This window comes from Seriola lalandi, unplaced genomic scaffold (assembly GCF_002814215.2).
Source record: "Seriola lalandi dorsalis isolate HSWRI2012SDOR001 ecotype SW California unplaced genomic scaffold, Sedor1 jcf7180002054470, whole genome shotgun sequence".
Taxonomy (NCBI): Eukaryota; Metazoa; Chordata; class Actinopteri; order Carangiformes; family Carangidae; genus Seriola; species Seriola lalandi.
The window spans coordinates 1,815,506-1,840,841 of record NW_019525023.1 but is presented as its reverse complement, the minus strand read 5'-3'; the positions used below and the strand labels follow the sequence as shown (position 1 = coordinate 1,840,841).

The 25,336-nt window shown below is 44.2% G+C and overlaps 1 protein-coding gene across 2 annotated transcripts in view; it reads left to right on the top strand.

The window, feature by feature from the left end:
• Window positions 1–25,336, top strand: part of mcu (mitochondrial calcium uniporter) — a 55,662-nt gene that overhangs the window by 26,350 nt on the left and 3,976 nt on the right. For both annotated transcript variants that reach the window (XM_023411710.2, XM_023411709.2), the window contains exons 3-8: window positions 20,339–20,402; window positions 22,436–22,606; window positions 23,034–23,138; window positions 23,349–23,509; window positions 24,089–24,292; window positions 25,071–25,187. In XM_023411710.2, the coding sequence (XP_023267478.1) occupies window positions 20,339–20,402; window positions 22,436–22,606; window positions 23,034–23,138; window positions 23,349–23,509; window positions 24,089–24,292; window positions 25,071–25,187 (822 nt within the window). The remainder of the gene's footprint in view (window positions 1–20,338; window positions 20,403–22,435; window positions 22,607–23,033; window positions 23,139–23,348; window positions 23,510–24,088; window positions 24,293–25,070; window positions 25,188–25,336) is intronic.

Here is a 25,336-nt window from a genome sequence, read left to right as displayed (position 1 = left end):
GGCCCACCAACAAGCTTGCACTGGATGAAAATTTTATGATGAGAACAGGATATTTGTTCCTTGAGCGCTTGCAATCCCTCTGCCGTGCGTAGCAGTGCATTAGCTCATCTCCTCGTCTTTCTGTGCGTGCGCGTTTGTGTGCGTTTGTGCTGTTGTGCGTGCACGTGAGCGAGTGTATGTTCGGTGCGCTCTGTTTGTGTTTGGTGCGTGTGTATCTATGTGTCATTGGGATATGTGAAACAGAGAAGGCCGGGCATGGGTTTGCACAGGGTGGGGGGGGGGTGATTGTACAATGAAAAATGAGCAGAGGCTTCCCTCGGACTGTGTTTACATTTTACTGCAGCGGGTCACTCAGGAAGGGGGTGGGGGAAGGTTGGTGAATGAAAACTGAGGAAATGTATACATTACCTCTGCTGCCGGGAAGTAAGAACATCAGCCATGGGTAGCCCTACCGAGGCCTTGTTTACACGGGGGTGAAACAACAGAGCTGAGAGCCAGTCGATAGTCCCGAGTGTCCCTCTCGCTGCCACGTAGCCTCCGGAGGGAACGCTGTTTGTTCAGAGGGCAAGGGAGGGAGGAGACATAGGAGGCTCAGCAGGGAGTGTTTGCTTTGCCAGGGCTTGTTGTCTCTGCTTGGTAGGCTGAAGGTGATATTGTCATAACCGCAGTGGAAGGAGGGAACATCAGCAGAGCAGTGACACCGAACAGAAATTGTGGGAGAATGAAAATCAGGTTGCATAAACTTGTCAGCCTCGCAAACAGGCTCCTAAGATGCCTGCTGCGCTGACTGCCATTTGTGTACTGCATTGTTTTCAATCAACACTTCCATTTTTCTTCTCTTTTTTTTCATGTCATTGACATCCATTTCCCTTTTCTCCTGCATTGCTGCAGTACAGGCACTTGTCTCCCACTTGGCAAAGCCAGCGCTCCCTCCCTCCCCTTCCCTCCTCCCTCCGTCGTTCCTTGGCATCCATCAGTTTAGCTGCAGCTTCCCACAAGGCCTGATGGGTCAAGGCTGCACACACACACACACACACACACACTCACACACACAGCCATTCTCAGCGGCACTATTCAAGCATGGACCTCTCGACCCATCTGCGATTCAGCTCCTACAGACGGGAGCTGTGGCAATTTGGAGAAGTTGTCAAATATCACACCGACACATGAAGAGAGAAATCAAAACGGTTGGGTTCCCAATTCATACAGTTCATGCTACTCCATGTGTGCAAGAATAAAACTGAAGGGCAGATTGGTGGATGGATTGGAGATGAGATAGAAAGAAAAAAGAAGAGATTCTGAAAATGAGGAAGAAACGCTGTGGGAGTTGGTAAAGATTTAAGGGAAGGGCAGCGGAGGCAGTAATGCAACTGCAGAGCTGTTGAGCAAGTCGCACTTGACAGGCACTTTGAACCTGATCCCTGACTCATGTCCTCACCAAGCCTGTCTATGTTGAAAGGGGTCTCTCCTTTTCCTACCCCGCCTTGTAATGTTCCTTTTGAAGGCAGAGCGGACATGGATCAGTAAAGCTAAAACTTTGTCTGGTCAGTTCAGGTGTTTAATGCTCTGTCCTCCATCTTTTGTTGGGTGATTTTGTCAGTAACTTACACTCACTTGGGCAATCGCACATTGTCCAATCTCTGTCATGTGGGTGCAGTTCAAGAGCAGAACCAGCGGCTTTATGCAGAAAGCTCAACGTACAGGCAGTGTGGCGAGGAGTTTGGGAACAATGGCTGCTGTTTTCTGCAGCAGGCAGGTGTGTTCTGAAGAGAGCCATGAACGCAGTTTGTTCCTCTCTTTAAATGATGTATTGAACTGCCCAAGCAGAAGTAGCCCCCCCCCCCCAACAAAAAGGTTTCTTCTGAGTGTGTTTCTCTTTTTGTGTGGGCGCACACTTCCGTCTCTACCTCTCCTTTTATGGCAACAAGTCAGCAAGAGTTTGTGGCGTACCCTCCATTTACACTGATTGACCATAAACTGTGTGGGATGGCCTGTCCAACCTTGTAGCTCATCACCCACCCAGTCAGGGTCAGACAGGGATTTTGTTTGAACGTTGTCACAAAGTATTTGTAGTCACCACTCATTTTTAAAATCTGATTTATTTTTGGTTGTATAATGTGGCCATGAAGTTCGGAAATGTTCACAACAATAATCATGAAGGCTTTAGTTGAGTTGTTGGTGTTCTTTGTGTTTTCACACTTCTTCTTTTATAAGGCCATATAACAACTCAGCCTTTTCACAGTTTTCATTTACTTATAGCAGGTTTTCGAGGCTAAAGCTTTAAAAGAGGTTTCCAAACTGTGAGGCGTGCCACCCGGAGTGGGGGGGGGGGGCACAGGAAAGTGGAAGGGAAGAGGGAAGGTGAAGATGCTCCGTGAGATGTATTGCCACAATCTGAGTCAGACATCATACACATAATTTTAGATATAGTGTCACTAACACCTCTTGAGGATATCATTATCTACGACGTCGGTAGCGAGTAAACATCTTTTAAATCTGCTTAGAAACTGGAGAGAAAAAAAATTAACTCCTTTATAACCCCAGAACTTGCCTATGAATCATCACCTTTTAAGTTTTCTTCAGTATCAAAGAAATCCAGTGATAATTGTCCGTATATCCACTGGCACATTGCAAAGAAGAGATGCTGGTAGTTAATCCGGCATCCTTTTAATGATGACAATTATCCGAAATGTGGTTCCAAAACTTAAAGCATTGTTATCCTGTAATTAGATGTCAGCTTAAGAATAGCAATAGGTGTGACAAAACTGATTAAGGTGAACTTTTTCAATATTTTTTTTTTTTTCTCAGAGTGTCGCATCAACATTGTTCTTATATTCCTCCTGGATCGTGTGTGAGGGTGATGCCCACAGAGACTTGGAAAACAGTCTTTGCCTCAGCTGTACCTCTCTAAACCTAAGCTAACCTAACATAACCTTAACCTGAATGGCTGTTGTTATAACCAAACCCTATCACTCACAAACACACCCTCACGTCTGACGTCTGACTTGTGAAATACCTCCATTAACGATTCAAAGTTATGCAACCGCCCTTATTTGATTTGCTCCTCACAGGCAGTGTTGTGTGAAGAAACCTCCGTGTGCGAGGGTGTGTACACTTCTGCTACCTGGGTCCTCTACAGTACGCGTTTATTGTGCGTCAGTTAGTTTACAAAATTGCGCTACTGCTGTAATCCTGTTCTACCTCCACACTGAGAAAGCTTTGATTTCCTCAGCAGTTAATCAGTCCATTCTGATATAATTGTCTGTTTATATAATTGTCTGATTTGAGAGCTAATTCAGAGTGAGAGGAGTCATCACAGCTGTTATCACATTTCAAGTGTCATTTGTCAGCTGATATGGGGAATAAACAATTCGACTCCATGTCAGTGAGGCGACGGCGAGTGAAGGAAACGCACAGAGGAATTCTTGAGATTATTGCCTTCAAATCAAATCGATTATTCCTTCGTGACACACAGATGCCGGTCGGCTTAGTAAAGCTTAAAACCACCTGTAAGACTGTGATACCATCACTGTGCCTAATTACGTTATTGATCTTTTTGTGTATGTCTCTGTGCTGTGTTAGCGCCTTGCATGAGCAGATGCATGATTTGTATTGAGATTTTTTGTTTCTGTTTACATTTTCAGACAATGTGTCTGCAGGGTGAAGGCGTCCTGGATTTTACGAAATATTGAAGCCGAGATATAAAGAATGAGGTTGTGAAGAGGACTGTTTTGCAGGTCCCAAATGATATTATCATCACTCTCAAAGCTAGGTTTCAGTACATCTATGGTTAACGTTGTGTAAAGACAGTCTCTACTAACCTGTGTATAATGTTAAGTCACTATAATTCTTTATGAAACAAATTATCATTGAATTTCTGCGATTGTTCACACGGTCAATAAGAAGAAAGCAGATTTCCTTCTGGAGACTTTCTGCCAAAGCCTCAGTTATCAGTTTGAACAAACCCATCGATGTTCACATCTTAAACCTCCATTGATTGTTACCTGCCCTGAATTCAGCGACTCATCACTGCCGTGTAAAAGTTAATGCTAGTCTTAAAAGAACAAGCAGGAGTTCATGATAAACTGCTACCTGGTGGACTGACTCAAAGTCTTCACTCAGGTCCTCTTACACATCGATATCATCAATGTGTGATGCTCGGTGGGGATGGGGGGGGATCAATTCACTTAAGAAATGTGATTTGGATGATGATGATATACCGCATTGAAGATTTCCCTTCTAGCACCACATTCTCAGTTTGAAGTCATGACAATAAACGGTATTTTTGCCATGATTGAGTCATGTATTGCGGCAATACAACCAGCATGTGGGTGAATCTTGGTCGACGGCATGTGGAGTTGATGCAGCCCGATGCTTCGGCTTAAAAGTGATGCTGGAAACGTGCCTGTAAGTTTTGTGCTGCTATTCAGAAATTAACAGCCTTGCAGATAAAACTGTCCCTGTCATCAAACATCTGATGAAATCTTATTAAATGGAGCATTAACGGTATCAGTACTGTCATATTAATCACATTTATTTGTCTGATGCAAGCTTTTATGCACTTAACTGATGATGAAGACTGAAGAATATCCAAAGCTTTTATTTTAGTTATTAACGAAGACACTTACTGATTAAACTGTTTCGGCACCTTTCTTAATCATTGGAGCACAACGGTGATATGACAGGCTATAGAATATGTAGGAGTATGATTTCTGACTGGTGCACCTAATTACTATAAATACACTCAGAGCACGATGACATCAAAGCATTATAGTCTACTATTAGATGTTTATGTGCGTCTTAACTTTTTGTAATGTTTAGTTTTTTCTTTCTATTTGACTTTGTTGAATTTTTTCCCATCCACTTTGTATTGTATTAATTAATTAATTAATTAATTAATTAGCCATACTGCTCATCCTTTTAGGGTCGCGGGGGTGCTAGAGCCAGTCCCGGCTCACATGGCGGATGAGCCCCTAATTTGTCTCGACCTGGCCACGACAAAAGGAGGGAAAATGTACACAATTGTACTTGAAATAAAAGAACACATCACATTTATTCACGTGAAAGAGGCAAATACAACAACTACATGTATGAAATGGTCAGTAGTGTTGGTGGGTGGATGTATCAAAGGGTGGTGTTGTATGTATAACCAAACCAAACAAAAGAAACTCCGTCTCCCATTTGCACTGCAAGAGAGAAAATGAGGATGGATGGTCTTGGCCAGGTGCAGCCACTTGCACTAACACTAACTTCGCCGCCAGGACCTGAGGGGAGACGAAGCACAGGCGGCGACCAAGGACAAGACAACCATAGAGGCCACAGCAGAGGCAGAGGGCCGTCACAGCGGGGTACACTCCGGACAGGTTGCCAGTTTATCACAGGGCTGACATGTAGAGACAAACAACCGTTCACACTTACGGGGAATTTAGAGTCGGCAGTTAATCTAACGTACATATTTTTGGACTGTGGGAGGGAGCAGGAGTACCTGGAGGAAACCCCACACAGGCGAGAGGAGTCATTCAAACTCCACACAGAAAGGCCCCAGTCTGCCGGGGGCACGGTGACGGGGTGGTTAGCACTGTCGCCTCACAGCAAGAAGCTTCTTTCTATTGTAATGAACATCATATTCCACGCATAGCTGTGTTATTAGTCAGCTTTCTTTTTTGCCTTCTTTTTCCCAGGGATTATAAGTCTTGTTATATTGTTAAAGGACAAGCCTGAAAACATAAATTTCCTGGCAAGCTCAGGGGTGTGAAATGGAAGTAATTCCTGTAATGTAAATGTGCCACCCAGGCATCATGTACTGATGTAAGCAGCGAAATCTGAAGATGAATGACTTGCCTTTGGCATGTTTTGACGTATGTTGGAAATGGTCTCGGAAGCATTATCACATACTCATATATACATAGACTACAGTAGCTACGGGGGCTCCACCCTACCTAGCTTTACTGCCGTAATCCCATTTTGACAAGATTATTTATGTGCGTATAAATGAGACGATGTCGAACATCTGCAGGATGATGAGTCTACAGAAAAGCACTGGCTTTTTCATGTGTGTGAATGACATTCAGAGTTGATGTTTTACATCATAAAGTATCATGTGTGGTGGGGTAGTAATATGCAAACATAAAGCAAATAATCCAAGTAACACATTAGCTGTGATCATTCATCAAAAGGCTTTCTTTCTTCCAGTCAACACCAGTGAACAAACTGGGGCCACGCTGTGTGTGGCAGCTTGCCAGAGGTGATGCTGTGAGGAACTGCTCTCAGAAAGACAGCGATTACACTACTACTGACGCTGTTAAACCTCTAATTTGTAGTAATTGTAGCCCTTTGAGAATAACTTAGCATACACATTATTACTATCTGTTACAAAAAGAGGAAGATTTTTTTGCCTCAAACGAACTTAAGCCACTTGAATTATCTTGGAAGGAGAAGGTAAGGTTAGTCCGCTGTGGGAAGCAACATGATGGAGAGACTATACATGCCCTTGCCTGAGCTCATTCACCAACATCCAAGCTAGACTGGATCCTGCAGTGAGGGAGAGAGGAAAAATAGGCAGGGACAATAGCAATGGGAGGGAGGGAGGGAGGGAGGGGCGATTCAAGCGGTGGAGGAGGCCAATGAAAAAAATGGAGAATCAAATCACATTCCAGCTGGAATCGAGGAAGAAAGGCGGCACAATGATGATGAGGATTAAGATATTGTGAATGGGAGCACGAGGACGGAGAGATATGGAGACGCGTTATATTGTCAGAGCATTAGGGAGGCTGACTAGCTCACTTCGATTTTAGGTCATAATGTCACTTAGGGGGAGATGAAAGGGCAGAGATGAGAGGAAGAGCTGGAGGCCATGTGAGACGATTGGGGCAATCTTTAACAAATCCGCCGACAGCCGTGCAGCGTCATGCGCCATTAATATCAGCTGACTTTACTTGAAACTGTTCAGTGTAATCAGTCTTGTGTGGTCTGTGAGTCACGACGATTGTTTGTCATGACTCCCAGAGCTCGTGGAGCAGGGACCATCGCATGGCACGAGACGCCGCCCAGAACCCCCCTTTTGAGATCTGAAAGCTAGACTGTCTGCTCATTTCACTGCTGTGACTTCCATTCCCCTGGCCCTGCAGGTGGGCAGAATGATAGAGGGTTCACAGACTCTGGCCCACTTTCTGCAAACTATCCAAAGTCCGCGTGAGAGCGAGCTGCTCACCACACGGCCCCCATGGCACAGGACTTGTGAATTTTTGATGCCTGTTGTGAATGGCCTGGAGTGAAGCTTTTGTTGTTATTAACAACTCGACAAACAGGACCCACCAGAAAAAGAAAAAAAAATCCCAGACCTTGCGTCTTTGTAGGAATGTAGGTCATTTGTCGTGCTCACAAAATAGGTGACGTGGTGGCAACTCCATCTACTGTAGCTGGCAAGCCGCACCCTAACAGTCTGGCCTAGCTGGGAACATGCTACTGTAGGTCAGTCACAATGACTCTGCCAGTTTCTTCAACCTTTTACTTCTGTTTCATATCTGTGTGAAATTGATGCCTCTTTTATTGGGGCTGTTTGTACTCTGGCAGAGGTACGTTAAGTAAAAAGTGGATGTTCAGCACACCTAATAAGTTTTGTTAGCTTCCTCTGTTTTGGACTCTTCAGCTCTCAGTTCCCTCAAAGATCAGCTCTTGCAGCTCTGACGTTCAGAAAAGTTGACCTCGATGCTCAATGCTGGTGTGACTGGGCCTTAAAGGTCCCATATTTTACACTGTTTTATTTGAAAGTTTTGATATCCATAAGAAGATATATTTGTGGTTTTATGTACTAAAAACCATCTCAGTGTAGTAGTTTAGTGTAGTTTACATCTCCTCTCTCAGGCTTCTCTCTGGAGTAACAGCAGGTCGGTGAGCCAATCAGAAGAGAGACTCTTAGCCTTCTGATTGGCTGACACTCAGAGATTTCAAATCCTGCAAGGTTGGATGGTGGGTCTGGATAGGCTGTGTTTGGGGCATGGCTGAGGGCAGTGACTGATTTTTTTGTGACATCACAAATTTACAGAAGTCCTGACGGCTCGTTTTAAGGCTGAGTTTCTGAACACAGGCTGTGTGCATTTCTCTGAGCGCTTTGATACTTTCACAGTATTAATATAGAATCTATGAGACCTTTAAGTTAGCCGTGCTAAAAATAGTAAAAAGAATAGCGTTCATTAAAATGAATACAATACTATATATGATTTTCAAATTTTTTTACTTATACTATTTTTATTTTTTTATTGATATTTTTGAAAGAATTCTGCACACTCACTTTATTAACACAGTATGAAAACTGTAATGAAAATTTGTGGTCATAAAGTGAGATGGAGATTGAATTGAAGAGCGTGCATGATTCTTTTTTTTTTTTTTTTTCCTACACACACCCTTAACTAAGACTTTATGGTGCACAAATCCTTTGTGATATTACTTTTTACGCTGAAAATATTTCCTCTTCTTGTCCCCTGTAAAGTCACTGAGTTCAACCTTCCTCTGTCATCATTAGTCAGTATGACTGGTATAATGCACCAATTCATTTGATTTACTCGGATCATTTATTGTTTTTATTGCATGTGCACAGTGCGACTTGTCTCAAACTCTATTCACGCTGCACATGTTCTGAGTTGTTCTGAAATTACAAATGAAGTCATAGTTTATGGGTAGATGACTTTGTCTGGAGTTATGTATAGAGACCAGTCAGCATCAGAAGTTGAGGTCTTAAGTCACGTTACTTCTCACTGTAAGGAACCATAAATATACTTTTTGCTGCTACTGTGTGACACAGATCTGTAAATATTGATTGCTGTGGAAGAGCATTTATACTGCCGTACTATTGGCTTTAAATGTGAAACATTCCTCCACTTAGTTTCCACTCCTTTTTCCAAACAAGCAGCAACTGGCTCAGTTGTTTGTATTGTATTTTCTTTTTTTCCTTCTGTCGACCATACACACAGGGGAAGCATGTATAGTACAGTGATGTAGATGTAAAACATTGACATGACATCTCAGAAACCAGGGTTTAGCAGTAAGCAGTGATGCCTCCAGCCAGGTAGATAGCGTTAGTCTCCATGTATGTTACGCTCTCCCACTGAAACTCCTGTCGTGTCAAAGGCACAGCTGGTGACTGCGTAGAGGAGGCATATGATAGCCCACACCCACTCCTGGCCTAGCAGTGGGTCAGGTAGTGAAAGTGACTGCCCCGCTGTCGCACTGAGGGCTTCTTGTAGCTCTGAACTAAACAATCATCATTGTAGTTAGAAAAATTTGAGGCCATTAATCAAAGCTCTTGCTAAAGGAAAAGGCCACATGCAGTGAGCTGTGTGTGGCTGTGCTCTGTATGAGTCAGTTGTTGTGCTGCAGCCTCCCCTCAGCTCCTTCAGCAGTGTCTGGTCCAGTCTGCGTCTGCATTCATTAGCCCAGTTCTGGATCTGGCATGTGTGCATGCCATATGTCCATGAGGACCGCAGCAAAGGAAAACTCAGACAGACTCGCTGACGCAGCCAAGAGGGCAGAGTGTTACAATGCTGTGGATTTTCATACTTTCTAGTTCACTCCATGGACCATCCACACATGAGGCTGTGCTGCAGATTGAAAGCTGAACACTGAGCTCGGTAGGATCAAGCAATAATATTCTGGGCAGTTGTAGCCATGCTTTCTTAGCGTGTGAGTCTTCACAGTCCAAGTCGTATTCAAAGCATGGAAGGCCAGAGGAAAGACATCCTGATGGGAGAGCACTGTCAAAGTTCCTCAACGGGAGCTTTCCCAGGGCCTGCTCCATAAATAACAGCTGCTGTTTCAGGAGGAATTCATAGTAGTGTGTGAGATACTTTACGCTGCTCCGAATGTCACCCCGCATGCTCCAAGAGAGCAGAGGCACAAGTATCCAGGGTCAGCTCTGCATCGGGGAAATAAAACATGCAGTCTGCTTCTTGACCATTTATGGTAGCAACTGCCAATTAACTAACAAGATGCAGGTTATTACACCTTCAGATCCTCCTGTGGTTCTCAGTGTGTAGGGAGAACATGTATTAATAGTTCTTCTATGAAAAGAGACTCCTACAAATGATAAAATTATGACATCGCTTTAACTGAGAACACAGACCCATGCTGAGCTGTGTACCCTTCTCTCTCTTCCATCCTGTAGTCTGCCCAGGTTGAGAGCTCTAACGCTTGTAGGTTAAAGCAAAGCTTTGCCACTGGTCTGGCCTATTACTCAAACAAATTTCACTTCACCTCATCTTTTACTCAAACCTTAGATGAAGGGCCAAAAAAAGCCCCCTCAATCAAGATTAATAACCGCCTGGCTGCCTTGAAATTCAAATGTGACATTTCATTGTTGAGTTTTCCTGCATGTTTTGTCTCAGCTGACATTTAATTAGTCAGTCTCTCAACTGAAAAGAGCCCAGAGAAAAGCTTTGTACATTTTCAGATACTCAAAACTTTAGATTAACTGGAAGGTGAACACGGTTGATAGCCAGCTGTGTAAGTCTTTATAGAGTAAGCTTTTGTAAAGGAATATGGAAAGGATGTATAGCTAACTTAAATTTACAGAAGTTACCAGAGAGCTTTTTTTATTTTTATTTGACGCACCATCCCAAGCTGTTGAAACCTGTTTTGCAAACAGAATAAATATGTTCATTTAGCACGGTAAGATGAGTTACAAGGTACAAAGTTTGTATATTTGGCTCTTTGCCCGAACATAACTTGGGGGTCAGATTATGGAAGCGAGGCAAGAGATGAAGCAGGAAAGGGAAAAAGTAGAGCATCTTGTGCCCTTCAGCATCACAGATGAGAGATAAATTGGTGATGACCTAGTACTAATGCATGTGCTCTGAACATGATATTTTATTCAGTGTGGGTTTTGATAAACGTGATCATGAACTTTGAATACTGAAGGGAACGTTTTTGCCACAGGAATCCATCAAAAAAGTTGTTTTTTGTGCCTCCTTTAATGGACCAATTATATCTCACACCAGAGAAAACATTGAGATTTCCCTTTAAACCTTGGCAGAACTCTTCTGTTTCTCCGTTGCCCGAAGCAGCTTCAGCAGGAGCAAGTGGTCACAGAGGACCACTGCGCTGTCAAAGACAGAACGAATGGGAGGTACTTCATTTCTCAGTTCAAAACAAGTGCTTTGCCTTCCACTATAATTAATGCATCCAAAAACAGTGTGAAGTGGTGGTGCAAAAATGTAGCTCTCCTCTCTTGCAAAGAGGATAACTATAATGGTGGGAAGTATGGATGGACAGCAAGGCTTTCAGTGTGCTGCTGGTGGTGGGAAGAGAATTCAGCAGCATCGATCAGTGTGTGATATGTGTGATGTGAAGGGGTGGACAGTAACAAAGTACATTTACTTGAGCACTGTGCTTTTTTTTTTTTGAGTATCTGTACTTTACTTGAGTATTATTATTTTTTTAGAAACATTTGACTTTTATTCCACTGCACTTAAAAGACAAATATTACTTTTCCACTACATTTCTATGAAGCACTTGTTACTTTGAAGCAGCTTTTATTTTGAAAATGTGATAGACCATACATGTCTTCGTCACAGGAGAAAAAAAACAATCACAGCCAACTCCTACACTGTCAGTCATGCTGTGTTTGCTGCATGTTTGAACAGCTCAGTTTGAACTTGGCAGTGTCTTGATGATGGCTACATTAGATAAGGATGAGGCAGAAGATTCTTCAGCAGAGCACTAATGTTACTTATCGTAAGTCCGTGTTTGAAATATTAGATTCCCTTTATTTTAAATGTTTGCTGCGTTTACCATGACCAAACTTCATCACCTCCTAAGAAAAGGAAAAAGAAAAGAAAACGATAATAGCTGTCCTTTTTGTTATAAGGGTTCTACGGTCAGTTCATTCAATGGGTTGTTTCAGGATCATTAGGTTCTATAAATGTGGAACAAAACAACAATGGCTTCACATTGAAAAAATGTACTTTTGAATACTCAAGTATTTTTAAAAGCAAGTTCTCCAGTACTTTAACTCAAGTAAAAATTTTGGAGTAAATTCTAGGAGTATCTATAGTTTGACTCAAGTAATTAAGTTGTGAGTTTGCCCACCTCTGGTGATGTGAAGGAGCTGCAGGTCAATATCTTTTCATACACCACAACCTCCAGTGAAATCATGGCTAGTGTGTGTGCTTGTGTGTGTGTGTGCACGCAGTGTACGTGTGCAAGGCTGGATTTGCATGCATTCCTTAGATGTATTTCTATGAATGAATCAGCCGGGGCTCATTTACTTTCCAGAGAGGGAAAAACCTGATAAAGCTAGAGGTTAAAGTGAGGACGAGAAAAGGAGTGCGAAGAGAAGTTCCCTCTTCCAATCTGCCACAGCAGGTGAGGGGCAGAGTGTTGCGTGACCTGCACTGAAATTAACCCTGACACAAGCAGCTAGTGCCATCTGGTGTATGAGCAAATCAAAGAGGGTCTTACTGCCTGCAGACGGACTGCACCTGCACACATACTGTATATATCCTCATTGTGCACACCGTTTTCAAATTCTGAAGCGCACCCGAGGAAGATGCTGCTCCTCAGCCAGACCAAATTCTTCGAGAGAGCGTAGCCGAGAGGCACAATGGCCGACCGATGGCTGTCTTCTAAACTCTTAAGGCGTGAAAGCCTGCACTGCTGTTTAATAATGCATCAGGTTCCAGTGTTGCTAGTTTCAAGGAGGTGTGGGGCAGCGGCGGCGGTGGTGGTGGTGTCAAGGGTGGTATGGGTAAGCTGGGCCCTTCTGAAGTAGCCCACGTGTCATGGAAACGGATTCATTCACAGCTCAGATCTTATCCCATGGATTAAACATGCCATGAGCCTGGATTAATTAATCAAAGCATGTCCACCGTATGAAAGACAATTTATTGAAATGGAATGAAGGATTAAGCCGGAATTATTTATATCGTGCCGTAACTGGTGTGAGGTTTTGATGTTTGAAATTGCCTAATCAGGGGGAAGGTTGTTTTCACTATCAACTCTGCATTGCAGTGGAGAGATCAGATTGGTATGGGCTTTCGTGGGGCGCGCTGTGCTTTGTCACGGTTTCCCTCTCAGTGTGTGAGCGGCGATTACTTAATACTGTGGCGTTCAAGAATGTGGCTGCAGATTTCATATCTGTTAATGGTTTTTACCAGGCGAGGAACACAGCTAAGAGGAAAAGCAGCATTTTCCTTGGTTACATAAGCTCGCCGGCGCTGAGGCAGAAGAAATGACAGAGTGATTATTGTCACACTGTACTTAAATCCACTTTCTTCTGTAGCAATTGCTGAGTGGCCCGCCTTATCTAGGTGAATGTGTGCTTTTGTCTGTATTTATGAGAGGACGGAGAGTGTGGGTGTGTGTGCGTGCAGGGGATTGTGAGTGCCTTGGAACGGTCGCAGCTGTGCTTTTTTCGACTTGTTAACCCCACAGTGGGGAGGTGTGGGCTGCGAGGGGCTGAGTGTACAGGACCTCGCCCCTGGAGCAGAGAGAGAGAGAGAGAGATAAAGAGAGAGAGAGAGAGAGGAGGTGACATGAAGCGCAGCGGTGAGATAGAAAACTGGACTCATCAGCTATACTGCACTGACACAATTTGCCCTTTAGATGGGAGCCAGAAAGTTTTTTTTTTTTGTTTTGTTTTGTTTTGTCCTGTTTAATATGCTTTCCCTCAGTGTGAGGGAATTCAGGCCAGAGATTGCATCTAAGTCTATAAATTGATTTGTCAACAGAGAATAAACCAACAACAATTTGATAATCGATTATTCCCCTTTTATCAAGACAAAAGGCCAAACATTTTCTGGTTTGAACGTGTCAAGAGTGAGAATTAGCTGTTTTTCTTTCGTTTATATTGTTATTCTAGGAAATTATGATGGATATTTTCACCATTTTCTGGCATTTCACAAACAAAAACATGAACCAGTGAAGCAAAAAAAATTTTATATCTAGTCTCTAAACATTAATTAGTTATGAAAAGCTTTGCAACATAGCCAACATTAGCATCAACAGCTGTCAGTCTTAAAGAAAACGTTGTGAGTTCAGCACCAAACTTCATTCCTTTACTCACCAAGAGCTGTCTCCAGAGGTGGAAACTCCTGTCTCTATCACGTCTTTTCCTCTGCTGAAGTTAGCACGCTAACCACCTAGCCCTGGCCCGTCCTGACATTTTTCTGATAGCGACTCACAGTAGCCTCCAATCTGCCCTGAAAACGTAGCGCTGCTCACAGGGTGTATGACAAACTCTTGTCTTGTAAGCGCAACGATGGCCGAAGCTCTTGTCAAGTGACGATCACCGCCACCCGCTCCTGGGAAGAAAACACTTTCAGCGGCAGAGAGAACTTACAAACAGCTTCCTCAATGTGTGATGAGTCAGGAGTGTCCCAGCAAAGATTTTGGGTGTTCAGCTCTGATTCTTCAACTCAAGGCCCCTGCTTATTTGTCAAGACGGGAACCCAAACAGATATTTAAGAACGTGTCTGACTGTGCAGTTTGCTTCCGTTGTTCGTAAGGTTGTAAAAAAAAAAAAAAAAAAAGCTTACATCAAGTAAAACATAAAAATCCTATAAATGGTGCTTTCGTCTGATTTAGTTGATATTTAATTATTTCTCTGAGAAAATAAAAAAAAAATACAGCACTTCACTGTAAATGAGAACAAGACAGTCACAGTCAGCAGCCTCTTAATGTGCTATAAAAGAGTAATAAAGACAGAAACAGAAGGATACGAAAAAACAAAGCTCAGACATCTCACTGGGTTAATGAATGAGAGCATCGTACACACACATTCCCCTCCTTCAGTTGATGAGATAGAAGACGCAGCGTATTTCCAATTTTATAGCTCATAAACCTCATTCACCTACACCCAACAATCCACAAGGAAATAGTCCTCAAAGTTGAGTCAGCAGGATGTCACAGCTAATGGTTGGGGTTGTACTGAAAACACTGCTCTTATCGGCTCAGTGATATAGCGCTCAGAGTGTATTGTTTACACCAGCTCACTGGCGGTCCTAGTAGGTGGGTGTATCATGGGTAACGTGCTCGCCCCTCTGCCACACTCCGTCAAGGTTTTTCGGGTACATCTCTTGGCTTAAGGCAGGGTGCCTTCACTACCTGGCCCCTGTCTGTCCCCTTCCTCCAGATCGGCTTCATATTGATGGATCCCATCACGAACTGTCGTTCTACACACAGTGACCTCCCACTGACCTCCACGTTGACCCCATGCTACTCTCCTATAGCTTTGTCTGTCATGGTAGCATGATGGAGCACCGCCACCTCTCCTTGACCCCAGCCTTTATCAAACGACTGAGCCACTGAGGAATTGATCCCAGCTCCTTTGATTGTAAATCTAGCCACACGTTATGACTTCTGCCAGAGAAGGGAATTGGAAAAAAAAAAAGAAGAAAAAAAAGATCTTAAGCATGTTTGATAAGTAGCAACATTAAAAGATAATTAAGCTGCATGTGTGCAGTCATGCCTTGAATGAGTATATAGTATAACTTCTATTGACATGCATGAGTTTATGTATCCATGAATGATTTTATGAATGACTTTGTGGGACTACCCGCCTTATCCGGTCTGCAGCCGAGGCCCGGGACAGCACATTACCACCTAGATGGATGCAGTCATTGTGTAGATAAATGACAAAGGTTCCCACTCCCTCAGAGGGGCACCATGAAATGGGAATTATATCAGAGACATTATTCCTCTGTGCTGGGTGTCTGTAACACACACACACACACCGACACACACACACACACCGGCATACACACACACACACACACACACACACACACAATTTATGCTTGGCACCCAGAATTTCCCTGCGGTGTGCAGAAGATGAAAGGATGTGTTCTGAGGAAGAAGAGATTTTTTAAACTGCTGTGTCATTGTGTGTTCAGATCCGATCCAGCCACAACCACAAAGCTTAAAAGAAGCAGCGGGCCATACATGTGGAGAGATGGTGGAATAGCTCAATTGACAGCTTAGACTGTATGTATGAAAACAGTATTGTAGGCCAACAGTATATTCACTTTTATGTTTAGGTTTAAGTAACAACCGGTTTAGGATCAGTGGAAATCAGCACATTGTAAACATGACAGGTGGCGCCGGTGGGGGGTACGTCTGATGAAAAATGTTTGGAAAGCACTGTGGGTAAAATTAAAATTAACTTAAGACCCAATACATTTTGACGCTTGCGCAGAACTCCAAAAATAACTCTCTGTTTCTTAAGTTTTTCTTGGGCTGAACAACAGTGGCAGTAGTTTTAACCCACCCTCAAAGCAGCTTCGCTAACAAGTTTATGAATCTTTGTGATTGAGCTGGAGGAAGAAGAGGAGGAGGCTCATAAATCTTGCAAATTTCATACATAATCTGGACTGAAATGAGAACAAGAATGCCATTATGTTGCTGGAATTCAACACAGCAAAGGGAAGCGGCTGCACGTAGGGGAGATATTGATAGTTGGCAGAGCTGCAGCAGTTTCCCTCTCAAAGGTTGTGTGTGTCGAATTCCCTCCCCTGGTTTTACTGTATGAATGCAAAGTGGGGGTTTTTATTTTCCTACCCTTTTTCCTGAAACCTGGCACGTCTGTGTTACAGTCATACTGTATGAGGATGATTCATCTTTACTACAGATCAGTATCATATCTTTTGCATTGAGTTACTACGTTATGTGAGAGGAGGGAAGGGCTGCCACTAACAGCCTTATATTTTCTCTAGTGTATCAAATTTATTTTCATCTCCTGCAGTATATCCTCTGTAATCTATTGGCTCCCTGCTTGTAGTGCATTTACTCCACTGAGAGAGATTTTAAATTGAGGAGTGTTTTTTTCTTTTTTTTTTTTTTTAATTGAAGGAAAATGTGCACGTGCACAAGGGTGGGGTCGGGGGGGGCATGATAAAAATGCAGTGGAAGTTAAAGCGCAGTGCAGATAAGAATTGCGAGAAGATCAAAACCAGCACATCAGGATTCACTGTGAGTAAGACAGAGATGGAGGAGGAGGAGGAGGAGGGAGGGTGGGAGGGTGAAGTAAAGGGGCAACCCCCCTTTCTAGACGAGGGATTCCTTTACTGCAGTGATCAGCAGTCCCCCCCGCCCCCCTCCCCTCCAAGCAAGTCTACCGCTCACCTCCTCCCTCCCCCTGCTCTCCCTCGCTCTCACAGCTTTCTCTTTTTTATCACCCCCTCTCTCCCTCCTTTTCTCCGTTTCCCTCCATCCTTTCCTCCTCTCTTCTTTTTTCTCTCTCACTCTCTCTCTCTCCCGAGCCACCCTCTCCACTACAAACACTCACACAGTCACGTTTCAGTGGGGAGGGATTGTCTGCTGCAGGGTACAGTATGTGCAGCACATGGTTAGACACGCAAGCGCACTCGGGACTCACACCCTTTTACTCCAGCCTTCATTTATCTCTATCGCTCCCCTGCTGCCCCTCCATTTATTCTCGCGTTCTTTCTCGTCCTCCAATTCATCTGCCCATCTTCCCGGCCGTCCTCGATGCCCGTTTTCTTTCTTTTTCTCCCCCTCTTAGCCGTGTGACATTGATTCCAAGGTTGCTGTGCTATTGACTGTTGCTACGCTGTTAAATATTTCAGGCAGCGTTTCAGTGGCTGTGCGCCGGCCAGGGGGTGAGGGGTGGGGGGAGTGGAGGGCTCTGCTCAGTCGCTCTGCAACTACCGCTGACAAACAGGCTGGTGATCAGAAGGGTGGACGCACACGCACGTACACGCACGCACGATCGCCGGCCACCTACAAACACAACAGAGGCACATACGTGTCACTCCGCAGTGGATGTACACGCACGCTGGCAAACATATTTGCATATGTTTGTGATGGTGCCCCGGGTGTCGGGGTGTGTGGGTTCCGTGCCGGTGATGTTGTGGGTATCTGGATGAAATCTTTCCTCCTGGCTTCAAGCTGCTGAAGTTAATGAATGAGCGAAGAAGTGCTGGACCGCTCTCTGCAGACTGTGCAGTTATTCTAGACCAGCCAAAACGCCTTCCTCAGCATCTCATCTGATCAGCAGCCTAATCACTGTTTGGGCTCTTCTTGGTACCACGGGACTGTAATCAGTATTCTCATTTAGGACACACAGACACACACACACAGAAACACACATTTCACCATGGAGTTAACTGCAACATTCAGCCATCTGGCATGGTGGTGCCAAACCAAGATCTTTACAGTCCTGATGTGCAGACACACACGTGCACACACCCCTGTGTTCCCTGTGGTGGTGCTCAGTTTATGTCGTGCATCAGAAAAAATATGAAAGAGTTTTCAAGAAGTTTTTATTTTCTCTTGGGGGGGCGGTCTGACAAGTAGTCAACACCAGCAGAGTGAGCGCTCAGCGGGGCCTCCATCTGGGGACCCTCGCTGAGCCTCTGAATGGTGGGGAGCCAGTGTTGCACGGTATGATCCTGGTGAGGACAAACGTGGAGGCAGCAGCAGAGATCCACAGCTGACAAGGTGCTCATCACTGATTAATGTGGCGATGAGCAATTTTCAGGCTCACAAGTCTCAGTGGTGGTTAACTGTCGCAGTTTGTGTTAATCTAGACATTTATCCCTTCCACATCACACTACAGGTAGACGCACTGCTGTTCCTGTCCACTCACAAAGTGATTGTTTTAACTGGCATGGAGTATGATTTTGACAGTTAAGTTCAGACAGTTGTCAGATGCCATAAACCTGACTGAAAACGTCTTGAAAATCTCTATATTTGAACTTTGTACAATCTTGCAAGGTTTTTGACCATTAGTGGCTGTGAGAATCTGTACTCAATAGACAAGTCTTACCCTCGTACTGTCATGAGGCATACAGCGGAAAAAAACAAGTGCCTTGTGAGCACTAGAACTTCCTCTGTTGGTTCCTGTATCACAGTGTTAGCCAGGATATCTGTCCTGCTTGAGTAATGATAAACTGTGGCCTTAGTATTCAGACCACTGAGTTCATTGCAGGCAGCCTAGCCTTGATCTTGCTTCTCTGAGGCTGATCGTCCAGCATTAACATGCTGTGATTGGTAAATGGGTATCCATAGTGTTTGTGCAGATTCAGAAAGCATCTGGTTGCACTGACAGCGCCCGCTCTCCACTAAGATATCTTTTCGGTCCATAACTGTCAGTCCAGAGTCATAAAAGGGAAGCAGTGAGAGCTTTGGATCTCTGCTGTTGTGATTCAGCTCAGTGCGGGTCAGCGAGTGTGTGCATATCATAAAAGAATCTGATATTACAGCAGTTGTACACAGAGCGAGTACATCAGACTGAGGCCTGCTGGATGCTGAGTACCATGCTGTCAAATCTGTTGACTGTGTGAAAGCATGACCTGTGTCTCCAGAAACAGAAGGGGTTACTTAAAGTGACTGAACTGGTGCACTCATAGGAGAATGTAATGTGTCTGCATACCCAGTGAATGCATTTCCATACAGCGCAAATCGCATGGCTCCAGGCGCCACTTATTAAATATTAGGACCATTCGGCAGAGGAACAGAGCTCTGTCTTTTTCTGGCGGTGCAGTAGAGGCATATTTTGTTTGTGCGTGCACACGCAACTAAAACTTTAATCAGAAAAGTTGTGTTTTTGCCCCCTGGCGCTCTTCCTAGCGTGATGTCTCATCCTCACCCCCGTTCGCTCTGCGTAAGTGTGAGGGGATCTAACAGCCCGTCTCATGCCTTTAAAAGGCTCGATCGTGGCTCACCAGAAAACACGACGAGCTCGGTAATTTGAAACATGTGCAGAGCATATGAACACTCCTACTTTACTGAACAGAAGAAAAAAGAAAAAAAAAAAGGTACGAGGGTTTCCTCAAGCTCTGCTCCTCCGTTCGTCTTCTTCCCCTCCTCCCACCAGACTGTGACACAAGTGGGGAATTCATACTGAACCACACTGTTGTTATTCAAGCTGCATGTGGCTGCTGCTTTCTTTCTGTGTCTCCCACTGTGGCGTTTTTCTCCAAGTGGTGGTTTCTGTGTCTGGATGCTGGTGTATTTAGATGGGATATGAGAGGCCCGGTGTGTGTGTGTGTGTGTGTGTGTGTGTGTGTGTGTGTGTGTTTTTATGCGTCAGGCCGTTGTAGAGTATTTCTGTGGCTGGGAAGCTGCAGTTGGATCAGTTAGATCCATTAATCCGTGCTTCTTGGGTGTGGCTCCAGTCTGTATATGGGAACATTTCCAGAAACTGGAACAGAGGACGCCATTTTGTAACGTAATAAGCGGTCAGTCTCACAAATACAGAACGAGAGAAGTGAATGGCGTAGATTAGGGTAGCGTCATGTTGCTGAGTGTCGCACACTGGCTGATAAAAGAGCACCATGTACATGTGGAATAACCAGGTTGTTGCCCTTTCTCTTCCTGTCTGCAGGTTTGGAGGGGCGGCCCCTCATGGCATGGCCAGAGACTGTTGTGTTCAACCGCTGCTCCAGAAGGTAAGTCCTCATAGTAGTTTATTTCTGACACCATAAAACCCGTATCAATGGTTCCCCCTTTTTAAAGAAAGCCCCAAATCCAGCCTCTGCCCTCTTTCAAGACAAAGGACATCTGCGCCTTTGAGAAACTCTGCATCGATCAGACAGGAGAGGCTCATTTGGAGTTAACAGGCAGTAGTCATTAATATGGAATCTGTCTCGGGGTAGCATCTGCTCGTCTGTGTGAGAGGCAGGAGGGGATGGCGAGCGTGAAGAGCGGGAGGAAGAGAAAGGTAGGGGGACTGAGAGGAGAAGACAGCAGCAAGTTGATTTGATTTTAAAGCAAGCTTTGATAGTTGTAGCTTTGGAGCGGAGATAGGCACAGGATCCTCATGCCTTCAGCAATGTGCCTGTGATGCCAGGGTGAAGGAGGACAAGGAGAACAGGTGCAGGAGGAGGACAGCTCAGATACTTGGGGCCAAGTTTCATATTGTCACTGTAACGACGGAAGAAGCGAAATGAAATGTCTGCAAGTGTCTGTGTTTGAACATGGTCAAAAAAAAAAAAAAGAGCTCAGTTTGTGCTGCCGATGATTTCACCACTTCTTGGTGCGAGCCCAAGCAGAGATGTGCTGATTCACTGCAGTGGTCCTGAGCAGGAGGGAGAGGTTGTCGGGTGCAGCAGCAACAAGGCAGCAGCTTGGATCTCCCTCCTGTCCGTGTGTGTGTGTGTGTGTGTGGACTCGCAGCCCTCTGCGTTGATTCATGGCTCTGTCATTAGAGGCCACTCAGCATGATAATGGTATAAGCCTTCAGGTACACATTGTGATGTGTACCTGAAGGTGTGTGTTGGATTGTCAGTCCCACCACACAGGCATCTCTTAGAGGTCTTTTTAGACTTTATATGCGAATAAGAAATATCAGTAGTTGGCATCAATGAATCGACACAACTGTTCTGTGAGGAGAAGGTTAGCAATATTATGCCCTATAGATCAGTGGTTTCTCAAACTATGTCACATCAAGGACCCCTGAACTGACACAAATTAGACCATGGACCCCCACCTGAGAAGATTTTTGCTTTTAGATGTTTAATTACAAAAAGTGTTTGAAACCCATGAGCAAAATAGTCATGCATTCTCTGATTGTGTTACTTATGGATGGAATTAAGTGAAAATAAATAGTTCCCCTTTTTGCTGGGGACCCCAAGGAACCCCCTCAAAAACCCTTGTTGGGTCCCCGGAACCCACTTTGAGAACCACTGGTATAGATTCTCATGGTCTGACTCACAGTATAACAAGGACTTATTTTGGCAAAGCAGCAGTCAGCAGGTATGTGGAGGTGAACCGAATCAGAATTCACAGTGGATCTACAAATAGCTCTTGAGTTGGCTTCTGTTTCACCTGCCGTGCTGTAGTTGCTGTCTGCGGTGTTTACAATGGTGAGGTCACAGAAGAGTAAACTGACTTTTAATAACTTATCATAACTTAAGTATTGATCATAGTGTTTGATGGTAAATCAATAGAGATGCTGTTGCTGTTGTGAAGTGTTTGAGTTCAGGATGTGCATTAATCCAGGGCTGCTGCCACCCTCAGTTCTCTGAGTCTGGCAGTTTTGTTGTTGAACTCCTCTGACAGGTGGAGCTGCTGTTGCACTGCCCCCTGCTGGGTCTCAAACCACACTCCTCCCGCTTGAAGGTTGATTTTAGCGTAACACCGTCAGAATATCGGAGCCTAAAATGTTCTGTGGTGCTGTAGTTGTGGACAGTGTTGGGTTGGTTCAAGTTAGAAAGAATGAGTGAGTAACTCGTGATTCTGTATTTGTTTAAAAGCTGGTAATCCAGAAAATGCTAAAACTAACTAGTGCTGAGCAAAACAAACAAAATAAACTTCTTCTTCTGCGTTTTTATTAAATGTTCAGTTACTTCATTCAGAGGGAGACGAGCACATAAAAGCTCGTTTCCATGGTTCAGTTAAGACCTTAGGCTGTCGTCATACATTTTCTACTTTTGTGACATTTGTCTGACTCTCATTTTCTCGCCTGCAACCTCCCTCACAGAGGTGACAGTGGTGTATCAGAACGGGCTGCCGGTGATCTCAGTCAGTTTGCCGTCCAGGCGAGAGCGCTGTCAGTTCACCCTCAAGCCTCTCAGCGACTGTGTGGGAGTTTTCCTGCAACAGCTCCAGGCAGAGGACAGAGGCATCGACCGGGTAGCCATCTACTCCATGGGTATGCACACAAAAGCAATAATACACACACACACACACACAAACACACACCCCTCCCCACACTATATCCATTTACTCCAGCGGGTTATATGTATATGTGTCCTTAACACGCGTTCAAGTGTTCTTGTATTTTGAGGCTATTAAGTGTTCCTGCAGTTGTGGCTTTGCATCAGAATGTAATACCGCTGCGTGCACCATGAAATGATTTTTCAGCCCTCACTCTGCTCAGAGGGCTCATTATACTGGAACAACTGGTACTTGAAATCTTTCTCTTAGTGTGTAAGTGCGTTTGCTTTTACCTCGCACCATAATCAGCCGGCAACCAACGGGCCTGATTATCAGGAGAGGTGAATGGTGTGTTCGAAGTGTTTACCCATCAGTGCTCCATCTCTCTTACTGCCCCGCTTCCCATTTGTCTCTCCGTCCAGATGGAGCGAGGGTTGCCTCCTCCACAGGCATAGACATCCTGCTGCTGGATGACTTCAAGCTCGTCATTAATGACACCACACACCTAGTGCGGCCACCAAGGAGAGGTGAGGACGGGCACAGCGGAGCCTGAGACTGTACTGTTTGCTCTGAGTCTTTCCCTCACATTTACTCATTAATAATAAGAGGAAGAAGTTGTTTGATTGCCAGCAAGTGGGTCACATTAAAGCCCGTTTATTTGTTTGCTTTTGTGCGTGTGCGTGTGTGTGTGTGGGTGTGTGTGTGTGTGTGTGTGTGTGTGTGTGTGTGTCTCTCAGAGCTGCTGCCCCACGAGGAGGCAGAAAGGCTGAATGACGTCAAGTTTCTGGTGCAGCAGCTCTATACCACCCTGCGCATTGAGGAGCACCAACTTAGCAAAGAGCGTGAGCTGATTGGACGACTGGAGGACCTCAACTCTCAACTCCGCCCCTTAGAGAAGGTCTGTACACTGACAATACTGACATTTCTGCTGTTAGCCATCCAAGGTCATTGCTGACCTAGCTAACCAAGTAGCTGAACAGTAAAACATGTGACCTTGAAAAAAATTATTTTGCACGCTCTTGCATACTTCTCCATGAAAACCAAGAGGAACTGTCGTTGCTTTGACTCATGAAGGCCTGTTTATAATCCTCTTATCTGCCGATAATTATTTTATTATATCATTATCTTAAGATATCAGGCATTGTTTCTTTTAAGCCATTAAAAATGTATGGTTGAAGAGGGCCCGACAAGCCATCAGGGCTATTGTTAAGGGGCCAACAAGTTGGGAACTTGGCAAAATGAATTTGTTATCTCTGTAAAGAGATAATCAGTTTGTGATCACAACAAAACAGTTAATCTCATGATAATTAAGATTTAATCTGTAAACAAGGGTCTGGAAAACGTATCACAGCTGTTGTCAGTTTGTATACTTGTGCTAAAAAACCATCATGTCCTCTCTGGATTCTCAATACAGATTTGCCTCTCTCGTTCTTTTTGAACTGGCTGACTGTCTGCGTTCTTCTTGATGTCTGCACAGGTGAGGGAGGAATTGAGTAAGAAGGCAGAGCGGCGTACCACCTGGGTGCTGTGGGGCGGCATGGCATACATGGCCACCCAGTTCGGCATCCTGGCCCGGCTCACCTGGTGGGAGTACTCCTGGGATATCATGGAGCCCGTCACCTACTTTATTACTTATGGCACAGCCATGGCCATGTATGCCTACTTCGTGCTTACGCGCCAGGTAAGCCACAGGAAAAACAGTAAAATCATAAAAATCCTGAGTTATTATACATGCATTATTAATGCATTCATGTGAGTGTAAAAAAAAACATCTTCTGCTGCTGTTTGTGGTAAAAGCTGAAACGATTAGTTGAATAACTAATTTGCCAAATTCACAGAAAACAACAATCTTGATAATCCATTAAGCATTTAATTCAAGCAGAAAGTCAAGCAAACATTATCTGGTTCCAGCCTCTTAAATTTGAGAATTTGATTTTTTTTCTGTATTATGTCATTGTAAAGGGAATATCTTTGGTTTTTAAGTAAATAAATCATTTGAAGATGTCACCTTGGACTTTGGGAAATTCTGATGGTGCATTTTTGAACTGTTTTCTGATATTTTGCTGACCAAAGGATTAGACAAGTAATTATAAAAGTTATCATTAGATTAGTCTTGTTAATGAACTCACTGCTAGTGGAAACACTGGTTGTGTTTTTGATACTTTTTTGTGCCAAAGAATACGACACTGATTCTGATACCAAAAATGATGCAGAGACTATTTTAGTAACCAGAGAACAAACCATTACAGGAATGAAATCTAATGGTTATCCTCTCTTTGCAACACCCTGCACAAAATAGAAATATTTCAGCTGTTCAAACAGCTTAACTTGTGACACTGTTGCCCTTGGAAATTTAATTCAGCATCCATGAATCAACATTTGATTTTTAATGTGTCGTCGGTGTGATTTGGCCCAAGGACAAGGCTATCCGATAAACTATGTCCCTCTATAACCTGCAGGAGTATGTTTACCCCGACGCTAGAGACAGACAGTATCTGCTGTTCTTCCACAAGGGGGTGAAAAGGACACGCTTCGACATTGAGAAGTACAACAAGCTGAAGGATGATATCGCTGAGGTACGGTTGCTCGGTGAAAGCTGGATGTTTTGTGATTGTGAAATGAGTACTGAAGTCACACTGGGGAGTCACACATTTTACAGTTCAGTACTCAGATTTGTAACAGCTGTGTATAGACCTACTTTCAAACCATTCCCCCCACATACACA